General features: G+C 37.3%; 1 protein-coding gene across 9 annotated transcripts in view; it reads left to right on the top strand.

The window, feature by feature from the left end:
- Window positions 1-21634, top strand: part of LOC131427964 (flotillin-2) — a 475383-nt gene extending 453749 nt beyond the window's left edge. For 6 of the 9 annotated variants that reach the window (XM_058591576.1, XM_058591572.1, XM_058591573.1 and 3 more), the window contains 4 exons: window positions 14891-15107; window positions 15168-15303; window positions 15366-15764; window positions 15830-21634. In XM_058591576.1, the coding sequence (XP_058447559.1) occupies window positions 14891-15107; window positions 15168-15303; window positions 15366-15764; window positions 15830-16009 (932 nt within the window). In that variant the 3' untranslated portion in view covers window positions 16010-21634. Of the gene's footprint in view, window positions 1-14585; window positions 14794-14890; window positions 15108-15167; window positions 15304-15365; window positions 15765-15829 lie in introns of all 9 variants that reach the window. The other 3 variants (XM_058591578.1, XM_058591580.1, XM_058591579.1) reach the window with 2 other exon arrangements.
- The last annotated feature ends 385 nt before the right edge of the window (window positions 21635-22019 follow it).

The raw sequence follows: 22019 nt of genomic DNA, 5'->3' as shown, positions 1-22019 counted from the left end.
AAGAAGACTAGTACATTTTTCCTCCAGGCATAATTTTCACTCTTTTGGTATAGTTGGTGTGTGATACAAAAAAATAAAACACGTTTATTTTTTTATGCATTCAATTTTACCAAATTTATCAATGATTTTATTCTATTTAATTTAGAAGTTTGTTTGTGCAGCGTACTGTTCTACAAATCAAGGCATAATGGATTTATTGTAATGTGTTAGGTTCTTCAAATTTTCAAATTTAATAGGAATGAATGTTAACAGATCGGCACTAGAATTAAATCCATACCATTTTCAGTTAGTACCAACCTTCAAATGATACGTGTATAAATTTGACAGCTGTCTGATTATTAGTTTGTGAGATATTGCATTTTGTGTTAAGCTACTTTTGTTATTGTGAAAAAAAATGGAAAAAAAGGAATTTCGTGTGTTGATGAAACACTACTTTTTGATGAAAAAAAGTGCCGCCGATATCAAAAAATGGCTTGATGAGTGTTATCCAGACTCTGCACCGGGCGAAGCAACAATTCGTAAGTGGTTTGCAAAATTTCGTACTGGTCATATGAGCACCGAAGACGATGAACGCAGTGGACGTCCAAAAGAGGCTGTTACCGATGAAAACGTGAAAAAATCCACAAAATGATTTTTAATGACCGTAAAGTGAAGTTGATCGAGATAGCTGACACCCTAAAGATATCAAAGGAACGTGTTGGACATATTATTCACGAATATTTGGATATGAGAAAGCTTAGTGCAAAATGGGTGCCGCGTGAGCTCACAATCGATCAAAACCAACAACGAATTGATGATTCTGAGCAGTGTTTGGAGCTGTTATATTGAAATAAAACCGATTTTTTTCGTCGATATATAACAATGGACGAAACATGGCTCCATCACTTCACTCCGGAGTCCAATCGACAATCAGCTGAGTAGACTGCACGCGATGAACCGAACCCAAAGCGTGGAAAGACTCAACAATCGGCCGGTAAGGTTATGGCGTCTGTATTTTGGGATTCGCATGGTATAATTTACATCGACTACCTTGAAAAAGGAAAAACCATCAACAGTGACTATTATATAGCGTTATTAGAGCGTTTGAAGGACGAAATTTAAAAAAAAAACGGCCTCATTCGAAGAAGAAAAAAGTTTTGTTTTATCAAGACAATGCACCGTGTCACAAGTCGATAAAAACCATGCTGAAATTGAACGAATTGGGCTTCGAATTGCTCCCTCATCCACCGTATTCTCCAGATTTGGCCCCCAGTGACTTTTTCCTGTTCTCAGACCTCAAGAGAATGCTCGCTGGTAAAAAATTTAGAAGCAATGAAGAGGTAATCGCTGAAACTGAGGCCTATTTTGAGGCAAAGGACAAATCGTACTACAAAAATGGTATTGAAAAGTTGGAAGATCGCTATAATCGCTGTATCGCCTCTGATGGCAATTATGTTGAATAATAAAAACGAATTTTGGCAAAAAAGTGTGTTGAATAGTAAAAACGAATTTTGGCAAAAAAGTGCCAACGTGGTGAACTTGCGTTGTATATATTCAAATCGTGAACTCCATGTCGATTGATTAGGGAACCCAAAACAGGAACTTTTCCTAAAATTGTTCGAGCGATCGAGCAGTATAATGTTTTTAAGTAGTTTGCGTTGGTGTTTTACCTTTTTTTATATATATAAAAAATAGGTATAGAATTCGCTCAAACTTTCGAAAAATTTTCCGAGGCCGAAGGGCCGAATGTCATATACCAATCGATTCAGCTCGACGAACTGAGCAAATGTCTGTGTGTGTCATGTTACATATAATTGTTTCTAAGTACCAAAAAGACTGTGTACAGCATCCTTTTTTATGACAATTTGCCTCGGACAAATTTTAGCACGGTTCATTTTTGGCAACATAATCTTTCGAATATGGCATATGTAAACCAGATGATACCAGCATTATCGAGTTGGAAGTAATTCCATAATTATATTGATTTAAACTATTTACAGCAATAAATGCTGGAAGAACATGACTTCCATATACCATACGACTCAGTTCGTCGAGATCAGCAAATGCGTGTGTGACAAATAATATTTTCTCGGAGATGGTTAAACCGTTTTCTACAAACTCAGATTCATATGAAAAGTCGTATACTCCCAAACAAGGTTCCTGAATTACGTTTGGATCCGACTTCTGATTGCGGAACCACAGGATGATATGTGAAACGAAATTAAAATAATGCAATTAATTTTTCTCGTAGATGGCTGAACCGATCTAAGATTCTAATGAAATCTAAGAATCATCTATGATTCAAATGAGAGGTCTTAAAATCTTATAAAACCTCTTACTTTTTAGTCAGATCCGACTTCTGATTTAGAAAATGCAGGGTGATTAGTATAAAAATGTCCATTTCACATAAATTAGGTGCAGATTTGGATAGTCGATTACCAAATAAATTTATATTAGTTTGGACGGTATTCGTTTTTGGATTCGGAATGTACCCCCAAATTTTAATTCGCACTACAATTTCTCAAAGATGTCTACACACTCCTCAGGTGAATTTAACTGATTTCGGCTACACCGATTTTAGAATTCCGATTCCAGTATCGAATCGATTCTCATAGCTCAATCATTTTCTCAAAAAAGACCAAATCGAACTTCAAAAACAAATATTACAGGACTTAAGGTTCCATACAAAATCGGTGAATTTTATCCGATTCTGGAATTACAGATGATGAGTTTATAAATTTCATGTAAATTGTTTGGCGTAATAATTTATGGCCATTCGAATCATTTTGGGCTATGCTAATTCCTGAATACCGGCTCTGGAAGTACCATAAATAATGACGAAAAACTCTAAAGTGGAACTTACTTCGACATCTCATGGAATTCAATCGATTGTCACACGCTAAGATTGAAATTCGATATGTTTTGCAGTTTCGGCATTACAGGGTAATGAGTGATTAAAATCTCAATTTGCCGTTTAAAACGACGATAATTAAAATAATGTCATGAGAACTAAAACACCTAAGAATATCCATGCAAAAACACATGCGTATTGATAAAAAAGGTATCATCTCACTGCTAGGTGGATTAATCACGTTTTTTTCTTAATTTTCGATGTGAATACATCGATTCACTTTTCCGATTATAGCTGTGCGATGTTGAAAGTGAGTTTTTGAGCTTCCAAACAATCGAATACAATCATCGGTGGAACGGGCAATGAATTACACTTTTAAATCATCAGCATGCACAACTCTAAATCCAGGCTCAAGTAGTAACATCACAGTATACAAAATAAATAACAATGGGCCTAGGTTGCTGCCTAGGCCCAGAACTTACATGCATTCGGCTGCTCGGCCATCCATGGAAGTTGACCATCAATGTCAATTTCCCTCTCTGAGCAGCCTAGATAGCCGTGTAGTGTCGGTAGCGGTTTCCCAACTGGCTAAGAATAACGCTACGGTCCACCTGTACCGGTGGTATAAGTCCACCAAACAGGTAAGCCGTGTGGCATCCGGCGGAATTATTTTTTACCAAGAATTGATCCACTGGTTTCCTGTTCCATGTCGTAAAAGGCCACAAAAATAGGAACTCCTAAGTCAAGGTGTATTTCCGTGCCGATGGCTGAATGGCTGCAGGAGGTTAAACAATGCAGTCGTGAACGGAATATCTTGGGATTTTCCCTTACTGTGTTAAGCGAAGCTCTGGCACAGTGGACGACTTCTTTCTTCGCAACTCGTGGGATTTAAATGATTAAAACATTTAAAAAAATCCTTACATGGTTCGCTATAGGCGATTATAATCCAATATATTTGGTTTCTTGTAGTTGTTGTACGGTAAGTGCTGGAGGTGGAGTGTTCGTTACTTTAATTGATAATGGTTAGAGTAGCACAAATCAATCTCCAGCATAAACGTACAGCAACTATGAATCTATCCAGACTTCTGCAAGAAGGTAAAGCTTCTTTAGCTTTGGTTCAAGAACCATATTTCCAAAAGGGAAACTTCTACGTTGGAAAATTGTTAAACCCAGTCTTTGTTGCCTTTAACAAGACCGGAATGACTAATCCACGTGAAATGCCTCGAGCATGCATACTTGCAAATAGTGCTCTCGATGTCTCTCTCATATCGGAGCTCACAACTCGGGATATTTGTGCTGTCACAGTTGGTATGACTACTGATGGCATAGACAGGAAATATGTCTATTGTTCGGCATATTTGCCGCATAACCAACCTTCGCCAAGCGATGACTTCAAAAAGGTTGTATCATACTGCTGCAAAAGTGATTTACCGCTTGTAATCGGCAGTGACATAAATGCTCACCATATCATTTGGGGCAGCACAGATATTAATTCGAGAGGCTCTGATATGATGGAATTTGTGAGCAGTACAAACCTGCACATAGTCAATGCAGGAAACCGTCCAACTTTTGCGAGATCTGGCAGAGAGGAGGTTTTGGACGTAACTCTCTGCTCTGATAGTATTGCGCATGAGTTGGTGAATTGGCTCGTCTCCGATGAGCTCGAACCTTCGTTGTCTGATCATAAGTACATATTCTTTGATCATTCAAACGTTAAATTTGATATTATCACATATCGTAATCCCAAATCTACAAACTGGGACCTCTATGAAGAGGGCTTGGCGACTAGATTTTACGGGTACCAACCAACAATTGAAACCCCAATTGATTTGGAAAATGTTGTCGACGAGACAAACTCACTCATAGTTGCAGCATATGAAGAGGCTTGTCCACTTCGGATTGTGCGAGCTACTAGAGGAACTCCTTGGTGGAATGCTGAACTTGCTAGACTAAGGAAACTATGCAGAAGAGCTTGGAACCACCGTCGCAGAAATGGGTCGGAGGCATTCGTGTTGGCTCGAAGGGCTTACAAAAATGCTCTTCGATCGTCTGAGCGAAGTGGTTGGAAAAGCCTCTGCACAAATGTCTCTAGTCTCAACGAGGCTAGCAGATTAAATAAGTTACTTTCGAAGTCTAAGGACTTTAATGTCAGTTTCTTAAGAACTTCAGATGGTGAACACTTGTCTGAAGAAGGTGATGTACTTCACTTTCTTTTTAACACTCACTTTCCAGGATGTATGGATCCATCACCGACAGCTCTTCCCGAGACTTTTTCAGGTAGTTACGATTCTTGGGCCCTTGCTCGAAGCGTTGAGACGATTGAATCGGTCAAATGGGCAGTTGAGAGTTTTGCTCCGTACAAGTCTCCTGGAAAGGATGGAGTTTTCCCAGTGTTACTGCAGAAAGGGTATGAACATTTCAAACATGTTTTGAAGAAAATACTTACTTTTAGTCTTGCGACAGGATATATTCCAAGAGCCTGGCAGGAAATAATTGTCAAATTTATTCCCAAAGGCGGTCGCGACACTTATGAGGAAGCGAAGAGTTTCAGGCCTATCAGTCTAAGCTCATTTCTTCTTAAAACAGTGGAACGCATAGTCGATCACTATATCAGAAATGTTAGTTTGGGCCTGCATCCGCTACATGGAATGCAACATGCTTACCAGCGTGGAAAGTCCACTACAACCCTGTTACATGATGTTGTGTACAACATTGAAAAAGCTTTCTCACAAAAGCAATCTTGCTTGGGAGTTTTCCTAGATATTGAAGGTGCCTTTGATAACGTGTCTTTCAATTCAATTCTGGAAGCAGCCCGTGGTCATGGCATACCTTCAAGTATCACAAATTGGATACACGCAATGCTTAGCAATCGACTTCTTTGTTCATCGCTTCGGCAAGCAGAGATTAGAAAGCTAAGTGTCTGTGGGTGTCCTCAAGGTGGTGTACTATCCCCACTTTTATGGAACCTTGTCGCTGATGGTTTGTTAAGGAAACTTAATAACCTTGGATTTCCGACTTATGGTTTTGCCGACGATTATCATATATTGATGACCGGTATAAGCATTAACACTCTCTTTGATTTAATGCAGCAAGCCCTGCGATCTGTTGAACAATGGTGTTGTCAGGTTGGATTATCTGTAAATCCGGGCAAAACATCAATGGTGCTTTTCACTCATCGTAGGATAATCACAGGAGCTCGTCCGTTGCAGTTCTTTGGTTCAGAGGTCACTGTGGTCGAACAAGTTAAATACGTCGGGGTTATTCTTGACTCAAAACTGAATTGGTCTGCTCACATTGACTTCAGAATTAAAAGAGCTTGCATGGCTTTCGGCCAATGTAGACGAGCTTTTGGAAAATCATGGGGACTCAAACCCAGATATATTCATTGGATCTACACAACTATTGTTAGACCAATTTTAGCATATGGATGTCTTGTATGGTGGCAGAAAGGAGAAGTCGCGACAGTTCAGTCAAAGCTAAATCATCTCCAAAGGATGGTCCTAATGGCGATGACAGGAGCATTCACGACAACTCCTACTGCTGCTCTAGAGGCGCTACTGTGCATTAAACCACTACATGTGTTCCTAAAACAAGAAGCATTATCTTGTGCATATCGTCTTAAGGTTACAGGGCTTTGGAACAGTAACCCATTAGATTATGCTACCAGCCACACTCGCTTGTGGTCTCAAATGGTTACGTGGGATGAGTATTTACTCGCTCCTAGTGACCTAACTCTCACATGCAGTTTTCCTTTCAAAACATTCAATGTGAGCTATCCTTTTCGTGAGGAATGGTTGTCTGGTTGTCTGGAACGACAACTTGATGAACACATAGTTTGTTATACGGACGGTTCTCTGTTGAATGGTCGTGCTGGTGCTGGTGTCTACTGTCGTGAAATGAGGCTGGAGCAGTCTCATTCACTTGGTAGATACTGTACTGTGTTTCAAGCAGAAATCTACGCGATTCTGTGTGGAGTACAATCGGCACTTCAGCAGAGGATCTGTGGTAAGCGATTTTATTTTTGTTCCGACAGTCAGGCAGCCTTAAAAGCACTCAGTTCGAATGACTCACGGTCGAATCTAGTGATCGCATGTCGAACTCAAATTGAAGACCTCAGCATTTCAAATGCTGTTTACTTCTTATGGGTACCCGGCCATTCTGGTATTACTGGAAATGAATGGGCTGATGAGTTGGCTAGAGCTGGTGCAACGAATGATTTCGTTGGTCCTGAACCAGCTTTACCACTTTCAACTAGTTGGATAAAGCACAAGATTCGTTCTTGGGCTGTATCCAAACATGCCAGCTACTGGCGCAGCTTGCAAACTTGCGCTCAGACAAAAGCATTTCTACCAGATTTAAATCTGAAAATGTCAAAGTGTCTACTGCATTTCTCCAAGCATCATTGCAGTATTCTGGTCAGAGCTCTGACTGGACATTGCAAACTCAATTATCACATGGCTACTATTCAACGTGCTGAGTATTATTCGTGTGATTTGTGTGAATGCGATTATGGTACTTCATATCATCTGATATGTAACTGTCCCGCATTGACGCAGCTACGTATCCGGGTTTTTGGTTCTCCATACATGGTTGAGTCTGTGTATGCGGAGCTAAAATTGAAGGATATTCTCTCGTTTCTTACCCAATGTGGTAAGGAGCTATAGTCAGAAGGGTTCATCGTTCTTCCTGGAGTGAATGAATCCCTTCTGTATTTACCTTAAATAGGGTTTAGCAGATTGTTTGGCATCTTTTAGGGGGTGCCGAATTTACTTCTGCTCGTACATACTGCGAATCGTTCTGCATTCTTCCGGGAGTGCAGAATGGTGTCGCTTTTGTAAGATCTTCAAATCCTCTCGGGGGTTGGAGGTTTTATTAACAGCGGACTGTTCGGGACCTCGTAGAGGTTCAGAATTTACTTCTGCTTCCACTAAATGTGATCCTCAGCAGATTGTTCGGCATCCCTTAGGGGTGCAGAATTTACTTCTGCTTTTATGTGTTTTTGTGTCGTCAATTTTTCCCATCCTCCTAGTCCAACCCTTACCATTTCCTTTCAATCCTTCCCTCTTATATATCGGGAAAATGATGCTAAAAACAAATTGATGGCAAGGCACAAATCTCCAAATATCAAGGGGAACGTGCCATTTGAGCCAATTTGTTCTGATTCCTGATAGGTTGCTGCCTAGGCCCAGAACTTACATGCATTCAGGCAGAACTTGCCAAAGAAAAACTCCAGGTCGGGGATTTGCTTGGTGTCTACTTTAATATACGCCTCGTCGTCCATTATTATGCATTTCGGTGTCACCAACCACTCTTGGTAAAACTTGCTGCCGCGAGATTCGCCCATAATATTCTGTTTATAGGTTCGGTTAGACGCCTTCGTTACCTGGAAGACATTAAGTTCGGCCCGCTGTTTCCTGTTGGATGAACCATACTGGCGAATTGGCGTTGTTGGCCTCCTTCCGAAACAAAAGGTTCGGGTTGTGCTTGAAGGAATTCCTCATCTTACCTGCGTTCATAGGGATGCATTTCATCACTTTTGATCCGCTGACACCTCGGCGCGGGGTCGTCCAGGCCTCGTTCAACCATTTTTCCGTACAGGACACAGGCGTCGATCCTCAACTGATTCTCCTTTCCACCTGTGGGACTGACCAGGATTTTCCACAACCGTGCCCAACCGTTTTTGTTGAAGCTCTTCTTGATTTAAAGCCACCCTCGATAACCGCTTGCCAAATTGTAACGAAATTTTGCACATGTAAACATTACACTCTAAGTTCCTAAGTTGTTCCTCAAATCTATTCAACTTTACCGAGTTATACACAGAAGAAAGTGTTGCATATTTTGCAGCGAAGATTAAGGAGCATTACTAGCGTTCTTATCCATTAATTGGAGTAATGTAGGATATATTTTGTTGTATTAATTGTTCGTATTATTAGTGCCGAATGTTCCATAAGTCCTAGAGTGGCTTTGAGCCAGTGTAGGGAAACTTCCTTAGTTTTTAGGTTTCTTACCAAGCTTAACACAATCTTACGGACAAAATTGATAGTAATCAACTGATGTTAACTAACCCAACATGAGAAGGAATCGGTTTCTTGAACCACATTCGTTATACAAGTGCACCATTCCGGATAGTGAGAAATTTGTCTCTCTACATCTTTTTACACGTACACTGGGATGTGATATGTAACGCTAGATATTTCATTTCATCTACAGCAGACCTAAAACGGAATACGCTTGAAATCAATCATCCTTGCTCTCGGAAACTGTAAAAGTGACAATTACTTCGGTCACCTTGAATTTTTACCTATCTGCTTCAGTTCCTGCTTGTTGATTGCCGTTTGGCGCCGGCCCAAGTATACGCACTCATTTTCTTCCTTATAATGTCCTTGTACACGTACGGAGGTCACTTTGGGCAATTTGCAAAGTAAGGAGTGATTTACCACCTATAAGGTATAATTTTCCCTGATTGTACGGGTTGGTCACGAATTTCATTCGCCTTCATTAGCTTTCGTGCCGACCATAAAACACTTCGGCCAACATGGATTCACGATCGTTTTCTCAGTTGAACAACCACGCGATTCTATTGCTCTTAATCCAAAAGCTCAAGAAATTATCAAATGGAACAAGAATCACTCTGTGTATGGTTTTGCTAGTTGAGTGTGTTCCGGACTTTGATTTTACACGACGGTTATTTCTCTATTTTTTTCTATTCTCTAATTTTAACCTAAACATTTATATCACAAATAATTTTATAATTGCGTTGGCTCATGTACGTAGACTTCAAACATTTAAGCTTCCGTGTCGGTGTCTTTTGTCCATTAAAGATGATTGCATTGGAAATGAAATTGGATTTCAAATTACTAGAGCACATGCAGAAAATATCAACAGAAAATGTGATAAAATCAGGTTCGTTTTACTCCGATTTGGAAGAAGTTTTGCACACTTCTCGAGTATGACAAGCCATTTAAATTGCACAAATGAATAGACCAAATCGACTTGTGGATAGGTTTTTGAAAGAGCGAACGTATTTGTTGCATACATTTTCCTCAAATCGCTGCATCCAGGAACCTGTTTATTGTATAAAACTGGTGCCTAAGCAGAAATTAGATGCAATCGAAAAAGTTGCATGTACTTTTTAGAATTTTTTTGTTCAATAATGTAATCGAAAAAATTAAATTTTTAATAAGCATTTCTGTTTTGAGCTTTCTTACAACATGTTATGTTAATTAATCTTTAAATACCGAGTAGTTTCCAGCTAAAACAATGCACCGGTCTTTTCAAAACTACACAAGAATATGATTCTATAGATGCCATTTATTTGCTCATAGTCACTTTACCTCTAGACCTAGCTGTACTTGAGTTATTTAAATATGAATTACGAATTGTTAATTGTTCAAAAATGATATCCGAAAAGAAACTGTAGATAATTAATTATGAACTCTGGAAATAATATGCACTGAACAAAACGTTAGATGATTTTTCAAGAACTGAGATGATATCTTTTTTTATCAACCGAATGTTTTTTGCATAAATATTCTGTTTTTATTTTTTATTAAATTAATTTAATGACCGAAATATGAAATTAATTTAATTACCGTCGTGCAAGTCGGATCGAAAAGAAAAATTGTATGAAACCATAAAATGAATCCTTCGAATCTAAACATTCCATGTTGCAACCGGTACTCAGGGGCCAGCATAACCCAAAATGTTTCGTATTTCCATAAATTAACATGTCGATTAAATTCGAATAGTTTTGAGCCCAACTTTGAAGATTCTTTGGTTTCTATGGCGGTTTCAATTTCGAAAACTCATCACCCTGTAATTCCAGAATCGGATAAAATTCACTAGTTTTGTATAAGATAGGCATTTTAAATTGAATTTTTGTTCATGAAAAACGTTTTGGTCTTCTTCGGGAAACGATTGAGCTCATTCATTCCCGATACTTTCGGAGCCGGAATTCAGAATTCACAGTAGCCAAAGTCAGTTAAATTCACTGAAGGGTTTGTAAACAATTTCATTGATTCGAAATTTTTGAAAATCAGTGTAGCCATATTTAAGAAATCGTAGGGTTTTCCAAATAAAATATCCGGGATCGAGAACCAAATACCGTTTAAACTGAATAAATTTATTTGGTCTTCGACTATTGAAATCTACAAACAAATAGTTTTACACTTATCGCCCTGTATCTCCTGAACCGTAAGTCGAATCTGATTATGAGTAAGAAGTTTTTATGTGATTTTAAGATCTTTCAGTTGAATCTTGAATGAAGGAAATCGATTCAGCCATCTACGAGCAAAATGAATGGCATTATTTTAATTCAGTTAAACATAGCATCTTGTAGTTCCGGAATCGAAATTCAAAACTTTTTATGGGAGTATAGGACCTGCCATATGAATCTAAGTGTGTAGAAATTGGTTAAGCCATTTCCGAGAAAATTGAGTGAAATTTTATGTAACACACACATTTAATGATCTCGACGAACTGGTTCGAGTAGTATATGGGTGTAAGAAGTTATATTCTTTCAGCAAATATTACTGTTTGAATGCAATATAAATACCTTATGATAAAAAAAGAACCGGAATTGTCATTTTAATCTTGTTCAATCGGTAAACTTTTATTCTCTCAACGTTGGCAACACTTTTATACACATTCTGTCAAATTTTGACGCATATCGTACGATTAGTTTTTGTTTGGCGTCTATACAAAGAAGTTGAAAAATTTTCGTGTGGCGATTTTTATAATGGATGAAAATTTAGAACAACGTGCGTTCATAAAATTTTGTGTTGCAAATGGATTTAAGTGTTCCGAAACGTTGAAAATGTTAGAAAAGGCCGTTGAAAATGTTAGAAAAGGCGCGCGGGAATTTTAAAATGAAAATTCCGGTTCTTTTTTGATCATAAGGTATGTATGAAAGTTAAACCAATATAAATATGGAATTCTTTTGAGTTCGAAAATACAGCCATCGTTCTAATATATCTGCCATACTGAAACGATTATGTTGCCAAAACCGAACCGTACTAAAATCGAAGCGATCGCATCGCTTTAAAATTTGGACATGAAACTACGTATAACTCAAAAAGTAAATATCCGAACTTAAAAACATTCAATAGCTCAGTTTTTGCAATGACTGAGTGGATATATATTTAAGAATATATATTTAAGAAGACAAATTAATGAGAAACTCATAGAAAAGATGATTTTTTTTTTGGAAAAAGATACGCTCAGAGACCGGACTCGAACCTGCGTTCTTATGCAATCCTGTTCTTTCCCTCAAGCCAGGCCACGACTGGTACTTCACCCTTCTTTTTACCATGGAGATACTTTATCAACTACGCTACTCTGTAACATGTATAGAACACGGTCAAGATCCCCGATATGGAATTGGGTGGGAAAGATGTCCGAGTATCAGTTATCGAAAATAAGTTAACCAGCAGCTAGAGCACTCGGATTGTGTGCAGTATCACGCACAGGTTCACCGCTATTCCATCTGCTGCGTTGCAAAGCGAGTTTTACACATGTTACAGATTAACCAGACACTTTTTCGTACATTTTGCAGTTTCCGAGTAATAACGATATGAAAAAAATGCTCTTTTTCAAAATCAGTCTTGAGTCGCATTGTTCTCTTCATTTATACAATACATATGGTTTGTTATACTGGCGCCGTGTGTAAAGTTTCAACGAAATGTGAAGTCTGATGACTTGTTACCCATTCCAGGAATTCAAACTCCGACTCGAGCTCGAACTTCGACTGTTTACCAATTGGATCTTAAACAGTAACAATAAAATCAGTGGCGTCTCGTCATTATGTGCCCCTTGTCCACTGCACAACCAGTCAATTGAAGAAATGTACTGCATCCATATTTTCATATCGCATTGCCGTAGCCAATACGTGGCGCTCTGAACTTGAGCATTTTGCCTTGTGCACCGAAATTCCGTGTATTTACACACATCTCATTTGCATCAAACTTAAAATTGCACATGAGTCACTGCACAGATTAAAGAAGAGAAGTAATTACTCAGCTTAGCACTCAGTGGCTTATGCTTATGGCAGTTGAAAACAAATTGTTGTCTCAGTTTCAACGCCGGAGCTATTTTATTGATGAAGTTATTGACAGATTTGCCAAATACAAAATAAGTATAGAAAAAAATCCCATCCAAAAGTATATTGTTATTTCATTGTATTAAAAAATACAAGCGAATATCCATTCGTCAATCTTTAGTCTTCACTTACAACGAACTGTTACATCTGATATCATACCACATGCTCAGTGCACAACCCGTATATTTTGTCACGAGACGCCACTGAATAAAATGCAACGTAGGTTAGAAATAAAATGGATAACGGTTGTAAAGACTCTGCTTTTTGAATGTTTTAATGGAGGAACTTTAAAAATTTAAACAAAAATGTAACTTTTTGTTTGCAAAATCTTTTTATACTTGAAAACAATCGTTTGAATGAGTTAGATGCGAGTATACCTTATGATCAAAAAAGAACCGGAATTTTCATTTTAAAATTCCCGCGCTTGTCCAATCGGTAAACTTTTATTCTCTCAACGTTGGCAACACTTTTATACACATTCTGCCAAATTTTGACGCATATCGTACGATTAGTTTTTGTCTGGCCACACGAAAATTTTTCAACTTCTTTGTATAGACGCAAAACAAAAACTAATCGTACGATATGCATCAAAATTTGACAGAATGTGTATAAAAGTGTTGCCAACGTTGAGAGAATAAAAGTTTACCGATTAGACAAGCGTGGGAAATTTAAAATTAAAATTCCGGTTCTTTTTTTATCATAAGGTACTTCAAACGTCAAATTACTGACTTTATGCATTTTATTGTGTTGAAACAGACGAATAGTGAGTTGAGGAAAATTTTAAGAACAATGCAGAACTTCGAATTTATAAGATTTCTAACTTTGAAACGTACACTTTAGAGATAGTCGGATTTCGGGTATTTGAACCCAAAAGCCGAACCGAGGTTCGGAGTTAGGAAAAACAAGGGGGATGCTCCAGTAGTCTTTTCATATACTTAAACCATAAGTCTGCTATCTCTGCTCGATCCATCAACTCTAAGGGTAAGATGAAAATAGGTGCATTAGCTTCGAGTTTTAGTGTTACTGTAACAGCAGTATCGCTCAATTGTCCAAATATTTTATCAGCGGTATTGCTTCTCAGAACCGAAGCGAAAACATTTTATTCGATTTTATCACAACTCGTTGATTGAAAATCGAGTAAACCACAAAATGACGGCGATTCTACTAATAGGATGACTATTAGTATAATAACCCTATGTCGCGCTCGGTGCGGATGGATATCTATATTTTTCATCGGAACGGGTCGGGTTCCGGTTCAAAAAACAAAAAATATTCCGGTTCGGTACGGGTAAAGATATTTTTTTCAATCGGGAACAAATCTGGTTCAGGTTTAAGAATTTTCTTACCTTACCATCTCTAGTACACTCGTTTATGGTAGATGGGGTAAATCATGTAGACTTAAAATTTATCGTAGGTCATAAAATCTCATTTGTTGAATAATGATTCATTCTCATCGCCCTCAAGATGCTTTGTTTTGAAACGTAACGATGTACTTCGTGTGGACGATAGTATCCGACTTGTACGTCATAATATTACGGACCTCATGACCGCAAGAGCCAATGCACTGGTAGATCTAGATTATATTACTGAATGTTTCATTGCAAATGCGGTTGAGGCGATTTTTGCCTCTAGCATCGATTAGATAACTATATACAATAGCCTCCATCGTATGGAATCGTTTGACTGTTATACAACTGTTCGCAAAATTGTGGAACGACTGACGAATTATTCGTTCCTCGAATGCAATGGTAACATCTTTTTCGTACAAGGCCATCAGTAGTTATTCCTGTTTGAGAGAAATGTACGTGTGGATGGGAACGTTGAAATTAGCCCTAATACTTTCAGGAACTTACGTGGTAATCAAAAGGTAATAGCGGTCACTAGATTTAGCTAAAACGTTTTGAAAGGATCGTCCGCGAGGAAATGAACTGTAAATGTTATATATTTTTTAAATTTAATTACAGGAACTCTTACAGTCGAAGAAGTATACAAAGACCGCGACCAGTTCGCCGCACTGGTTCGCGAAGTCGCAGCACCTGATGTAGGCCGCATGGGCATCGAAATTCTGTCCTTCACCATCAAAGATGTCTACGACGATGTACAGTATTTGCAATCATTGGGTAAGGCACAGACCGCCAACGTCAAACGAGACGCCGACGCCGGAGTGGCCGAAGCTAACAGGTGAGCGTTATATCATAATTATATTTTCAGTGGTCGCTAATATATTATTAATAATTTCAGAGATGCTGGAATACGTGAAGCCGAATGCGAAAAGAGTGCGATGGATGTTAAATATTCAACCGACACTAAAATTGAGGACAATGCCCGAATGTACAAACTGCAGAAAGCTAATTTCGACCAAGAAATCAATACGGCGGTATGGGAAAATTCTTGCAAAAATCAGACATGCCTGTATGAACTTTTTGATCTTCTTTTCAGAAAGCTGAATCTCAGCTCGCGTATGAACTACAGGCAGCTAAAATTCGTCAAAGGATTCGAAACGAGGAAATTCAAATCGATATTGTTGAACGCCGCAAGCAGATCGAAATCGAAACACAGGAAATCGCTCGAAAAGATTGTGAACTTTCCGCCACAGTCAAACTACCGGCCGAAGCGGAAAGCTATCGCGTACAGATGATTGCAGAAGGCAAACGCACTCAAACGGTTGCCGTCGCACAGGCTGAAGCGGAACGAATCAAGAAGATTGGTGCTGCCGAAGCACATGCAATCGAAATGATCGGAAAGGCCGAAGCCGAACGGATGCGGATGAAGGCAAACGTGTACAAGCAGTACGGAGATGCTGCCATCATGAATATTGTTCTCGAGTCACTGCCAAAGGTATGTGTCGACCGGTGATTTTGCCTTTACATTATGAATTGATATGCAACATGTTTAATTTACAGATTGCCGCTGAGATCGCAGCTCCACTTGCGAAAACCGACGAAATCGTGCTGATCGGTGGCAACGACAACACTACCGCCGACGTGACACGCCTTGTCGGTCAGCTTCCACCAGCAATCAACGCCCTCACCGGAGTAGACCTGTCTAAGGTTCTGGGTAAAATTCCTGGTGCTAAAGCATAATAAGCCCCTGACGAAATCGACCGCTGAGCCAGAAGATTTTCTAGCAAATATTTTGAACAATGTTTCTACACTTTGGAACAGTTTTTGTTGTATGTTTTCTTATTCTAGATTTATTTTTTTCACTTCACTGTATGTTTCTAATTGCTCTACCGTTTCAAACGGTCCCTACCCCTCCGCTTTTCCAAGTTTGAACACATTTGCAAAAGGCCTTACATTTAACGATCCACGGTATGGGCCCAATTGCTTATCACATATTTTAAACCAGCGAGAGAAAAACAAATGGTGAGAGTTCAATCGTGTTAGATAAAAGCTACAACGTGCCGCCCATCGGCATGGTAATGAAACTAAAAAAATGGTAGAATGGCACAGCCTCCATAAGACGATCCCGAATGATTGCTTGGAAGAATACAATTATAGAAAATACGTTTATTCAATCAACAAACGTAAACCAAATCCGAAACCATTCATATTTACGAAAAGATCAACCGATTCAATGTGTGTGTGAGTGGAAATAAAATCGAAAAAATACTGCCACTGTGGTCAATATAAAGTATGAAATGCCATCCACAGTTGAATGATTTCATTAACTAGACATCAGAGAAGAAAAACTTGTATGAGTATTATTGTTGTTAATATTTTCTGTTCTGTAGTTTAATCAAAATATATTATTTAAATTTATATTCTCATGTGTTGATTTCCAGAATTACTGATGTTCTACTATGACAAACATGCATAATTTGTTATGAATTTCATGAATGAAACATCAGTATGTAACATCAACGGTTGTCTTTGTTTGATATACTAATAAATCGTGCTCTAACTCAATTCTGCGTATTCGCCATTGTACAGAATTTATTAATCGATAACTTGAATGCAGTTGGGTCATGCCACCAAATTCCGACACAGTTTTGTATCCGTATATCTCCGATTTCGATGAAACTTTAGAACAAAAAACTGAACCAAAATAAGATGTTTGATGTACTTTTGAATGAACGAAGCTGCGTCGTGAATTTTTGGCGCGCGATTAACACTCCAGTGAAAAGAAAATCATTAAATAACGTGCAACAATTTATTCTTCTTTAAAAACGTTTCTGCTTTTCTATAAAGAAATTTTAGAAACAAAAGCCTAAATTTGACTGCCAGTAAAAAACAAGCAACGTCCATAGCGGCAGTCAAAAAAAAATATTTGTTTTGAAAGAACCGGTTGAGTTTTTGTCCGGTTTATTGCAAAATCTATGTCCGGTTCTTGCTCTCATTATTCTTTTTTATGTGGTTTATTTCACCCCGGTTTTACCTACTTAGTCGTTCACAGGGGTCATTATTCTTATCCATTGCATTAAAAAAATACTTGAACGGGTTTTTACAAACTAAGTTGCCCTAATCTAATTGTTGGTTTCAGCCATTCAATTGAACTGTGTGGCACCAAAACACTGCTTAACGTGCTCGATTTTGTCTTGTACAACTAGGCTGTTCTGGTGTGTGTATTTCACATACAGGGTAGTTCAATTGACAACAATTTTTCAGTAATGATGATTATAATCCTGTTGAGATGTACAATCTTTAGTTGGAATGATATCTATTATCAATACCATTACCAAAACTCCGATTTACAAACTGAATCTGAAAGCCGCTTTTTCCGACTGCTTACGAAAAAGGAACCCATCACAAGGTCCTGGGGGCTAATGAGAGTTAGTCTTCAAAAGAGGAAGTCAATCAGGAAGCCAATTTAAACCGCAAGGAAACTGTTGTTAGTGCCAATGAATTGCTTTAAAAACCGATCTAGCATTTCATTTTCTTGGGTTGTGATACTTACGAAAACAAAAAGTAAATTTCTTTTGATCGGTTCTCAAAGCCAGTTTCAATTATGGAACACAAGGTTTTCACGCTGTCATTTCTTCGTGATGAACTATATTCCAGTACTCTCCCATTGCTGCTACCCAACAAAATATGATGAATTTATTAAATGAAGAATTCTGGAATCCAACGATCATAGCAGTGACGCTATTCGAACCAATTCGAAGAGTAATGTTAATGAACGAATGACAAACGAATGTATGAAACGAACATGCACGATGTATACCAGCAGCGAAGAATGGATTAGTAGATTCGAGTTCTCTACGATTATTGCTTATTCATTTTCACCTTTCTCTCTTTCATACAGTGAATAGTACAACGTTTTTCGAGACGGACATGAGTATAGACAGGATATCTGCACCAAGGATGGGTGAATGAATTAGTTACACGAAAAATATGTGCATCATTGGCAATAAATACATTCCTATATGGATTTTCTCTAGTAGAATTTTTGCGAGATAATGATTTACGTACTTTCTATTAGTAATCTCGCAAAATATTTAGTTTTGTTTATTTTGTGTAACCCGATCTGGTACAAATGCATTGAAGCAGTGTTGCTAACTTCTTTATTAAGGAAATAAAATCTACATTCTTCAAATATAAGCAATTTTCCATCAAACTTTGATGATAAATTAATCAGAACTGATATTTCATCAAAAAAGTTCGTTTGAGAAAAAATTATTGCTAAAAAGATTGTTTTAAACTCAATTGTTCAAGCCACTTTGATAAACTGGTTGCGCTGCATATATAAATACATAGATCTATAACATACGTACCGAATAAAATGTACGTAATACTCAAATTACCAATACAAGTAAACTTGGCTTACTTTTGATCCTGATTCAGATTGCCTTCTGGAACGTTCTTTCCTCTCGATCAGTTTCTCAATGGTAGTGACCAAAAGTAAAATAATGTGAGATTCCTTCACATCCTCAATGATTTTGACAATCTCCTGACCAATACGTAGACTCGATAATGATCAGACTGAGCCGTGAAGCGCTTTCTTTGAGTTCCAACTCGAAGTTCTAGTATTTGTGTTCGAGTATCCGAAACCCAACCAAATCTTTGAGCCTGAACACAACCCGTATCCGACCACTCGACCATCTTTACTGTTCATATAAAAAATTCCCTTTAGTAGAAGATTGATTGTTCTGTGAGGAACAAACACAGATGGATCTTTTTGGAAAAAATGAATTGAAAGTATGAGTAAAATCAAAAGCAAATTTAAAGTATGAGGAGAAGCAAGAAAAACGATTCACACTAAATATTGTTTTTTTTTTTATTTTCAAAACAGTTTTATCAAAAAGCTGACTTTTTTACATAAAAATATGTTTATGGTCGGAAAGAAATCGAATTAAAAATTTTGTTTGTTTTCAGGTTTTTTTTTTCTTCTTTTTTCTTCTATATTTTAACTGGAGATATACGTGTATAAAACTGTTTCGGGAATTGATAGAATTGTTCAGTAAAACTTTCTATAAGTACCAGTTACTTATAAATTTGATGTTCACAAGTCTGCATTTATCAGCTGTAATACTTTTAGAAAATGTTTCGACGATCACGGAAACTTGTTTCGCAGGTAATAATACCTTTAAATAATTCTCACTATTTATTTCCATATAAACTGAGTGAAAAAATTTTCCCTATCAAAAATAAAATAATGTTTACTAATCGGTATGATCCGTAGATTTCCCGGAATCTGATAAGAAGCACGGAACAACTTCAGAAGAAAAAAATAAGTCTCTCTTCTTAAGTAAAGTTGAAAATCTTGTGACGTTTAATGCTCCCAATTGTTTGCATTTTGTCATACACGAATTTTCGTTTCGGAGATGAATTTTGTTTTAACTTGTTTATGTTTGTATAGCACAGTAAATTTCGAGGATACAGAAAACCTGAAAGAATTTCGATTTAAACAAAAGTACATTATCAGCACATTTGTCTGCGAACAAAATCTAAATCCTATTGTGTTCTAAGCGAATAACAAACATAAACCAACAGCGTGAATGGTTTACGAATCGATCGAAAATTAAACTGTAGCTAATTAAATAATATATTGATATCTTCGAAGGTTTTGATATTCTATCCATAAAATCTAATATTACGAAGGACATTTTACAACACCCTACCACTGCTCCAGAAGACTCAGACCACAACGCAACCAATAGCAAAAATTTTACTACTCGAAGAAAAAACCTAAATCAAGAACTAAGATTCAACTACACCCAAAATATACATGAAAATCATTCGTCTAGAATCTTCAATCAAAAATACATTTGATTTCACTAACCCTATTTTAGTACATTTAAATGCGTCTTATAAACAGCTAAACTCGAAGCCGACAATTGTTGATAACAAATCTTCCTCCAAATACATAATCGTTTAGCGGAAGCCCAATGATAAAACCATGATGCATCAATAAAAACTGGAAAACGAAGCAAGTAACTGTCCTCCACTAAAACCTACTAGAATTCAAAACCATTATTAGACCACAAACGTAGATCCCCGAATGATTTGCCAGTTCTAAAACAATCGAGAACCGAGCGCCCAAAACCAAGCTGAATGTCTGTTATTTATATAGGGCAACTATCGAACTACGAGCCTTGCCTTGCTAACTAGAATACCCATTGTAATATAAAATGCGTAGAGTTAAACAGCGATTTAACGCCGCTTTGTTCTGCTTATGATGTACTAGGGGCTCGAACAACGCTGACTTCTGCTTCAGAGGAACAACAAAGAGTGGCGCATAATCTCTTACATCTGCATAGATTTTTAGCCGTGCCACGTAACACCTCTAGAAACGTACAAATTCCTCAAAGTAAACATTAGTAAAACTGTTGTCATTCCCGCTGCAGAATAATATCGAAGTTATAATAAATCCTAGTGCAAATTCACAACAAAACCGATTTCACAACCTGAAATGAGGAAAATACTAAGAGAAAACAAACCTAGCTGCAGATACAAAATGTATATTTTTATACTCCTTATATATTGAGCTAGGTGAAAAAAATCAATATACAAGAAAATGATATTAAAATCATATTTTTGAAATCGTGTAGATCTAGATCATATTCTAGCGGAGGAAACTGTATGACGTGTTTGATCATCGAAACCAGTTGGCTTCTCTGCTAATTCAACCAGATAGTTAACTATTCTTTTGTGTTCCTCATTCGAAAGCTTTTCAACCTACTTATAACGAACAACTATCTTATCGTTTCATACAAAAAAAAAACAAATGTACTATATAAACTGAATGTTACTACATTTCTAACTCACTTTAGTTGCAACTAACACCAACTTTACACGATATTATAAGTTTCAATATACAACCGGATGGCAGATTCTTATACTTGACAGTATTTGAACAAAAGTTAACCTTTTTATAGTAAGTATATTAATTCCCAGTTTCCAACTAATATAAAACCTTTTAAATGACAGTAGAAAAACCTGTCGAAGAATCATCATTCAAATAAAATAAGCGAAAGTTTCCCAAAATTTTAAAAATGTTTCCCGAGAATCGTGTGAATATATGTATTCAGTTCAAAAAGCAATCGAACATCACGGCTTTGCAGTAAACTTAGAAGCCGTTTAGGAAATGTTTTTTTTTTCTTTTCGATCAAAGTAATCATATGTCATCACAGATACCAGCAACCAGTGTTTAATTTTTCAATAGTAAGAAGTTGACGATGTAAATGAAAACAATTTAGTACATACAACATATATGCCGACAACGTGTAACACTCTGATGATTTAAATAAAGAACTATATAAACGATAACGGTTCGAGCGTGTTTGCTTTCCTTCGAAAATATCCGTACTAACATGTGATTAGGGCATATCGTGCGATAGGCCCTTTCAAAAGTTACAAAAAATAATACTGATTACTCGAATATCAAGCATGGAATTCAAACATAACAGATCGGCTGAAAAGTTCGTATCGTTTCTATGAGAGGGCGCCACTAGAATTAAATCCATACCATTTTCAGTTAGTACCAACCTTCAAAAGATACGTGTATAAATTTGACAGCTGTCTGATTATTAGTTTGTGAGATATTGCATTTTGAGTGAAGCTACTTTTGTTATTGTGAAAAAAATGGAAAAAAAGGAATTTCGTGTGTTGATGAAACACTACTTTTTGATGAAAAAAGTGCCGCCGATACCAA

This window comes from Malaya genurostris, chromosome 2 (assembly GCF_030247185.1).
Source record: "Malaya genurostris strain Urasoe2022 chromosome 2, Malgen_1.1, whole genome shotgun sequence".
NCBI lineage: Eukaryota > Metazoa > Arthropoda > Insecta > Diptera > Culicidae > Malaya > Malaya genurostris.
This window is presented reverse-complemented; position numbering and strand designations above follow the sequence as displayed.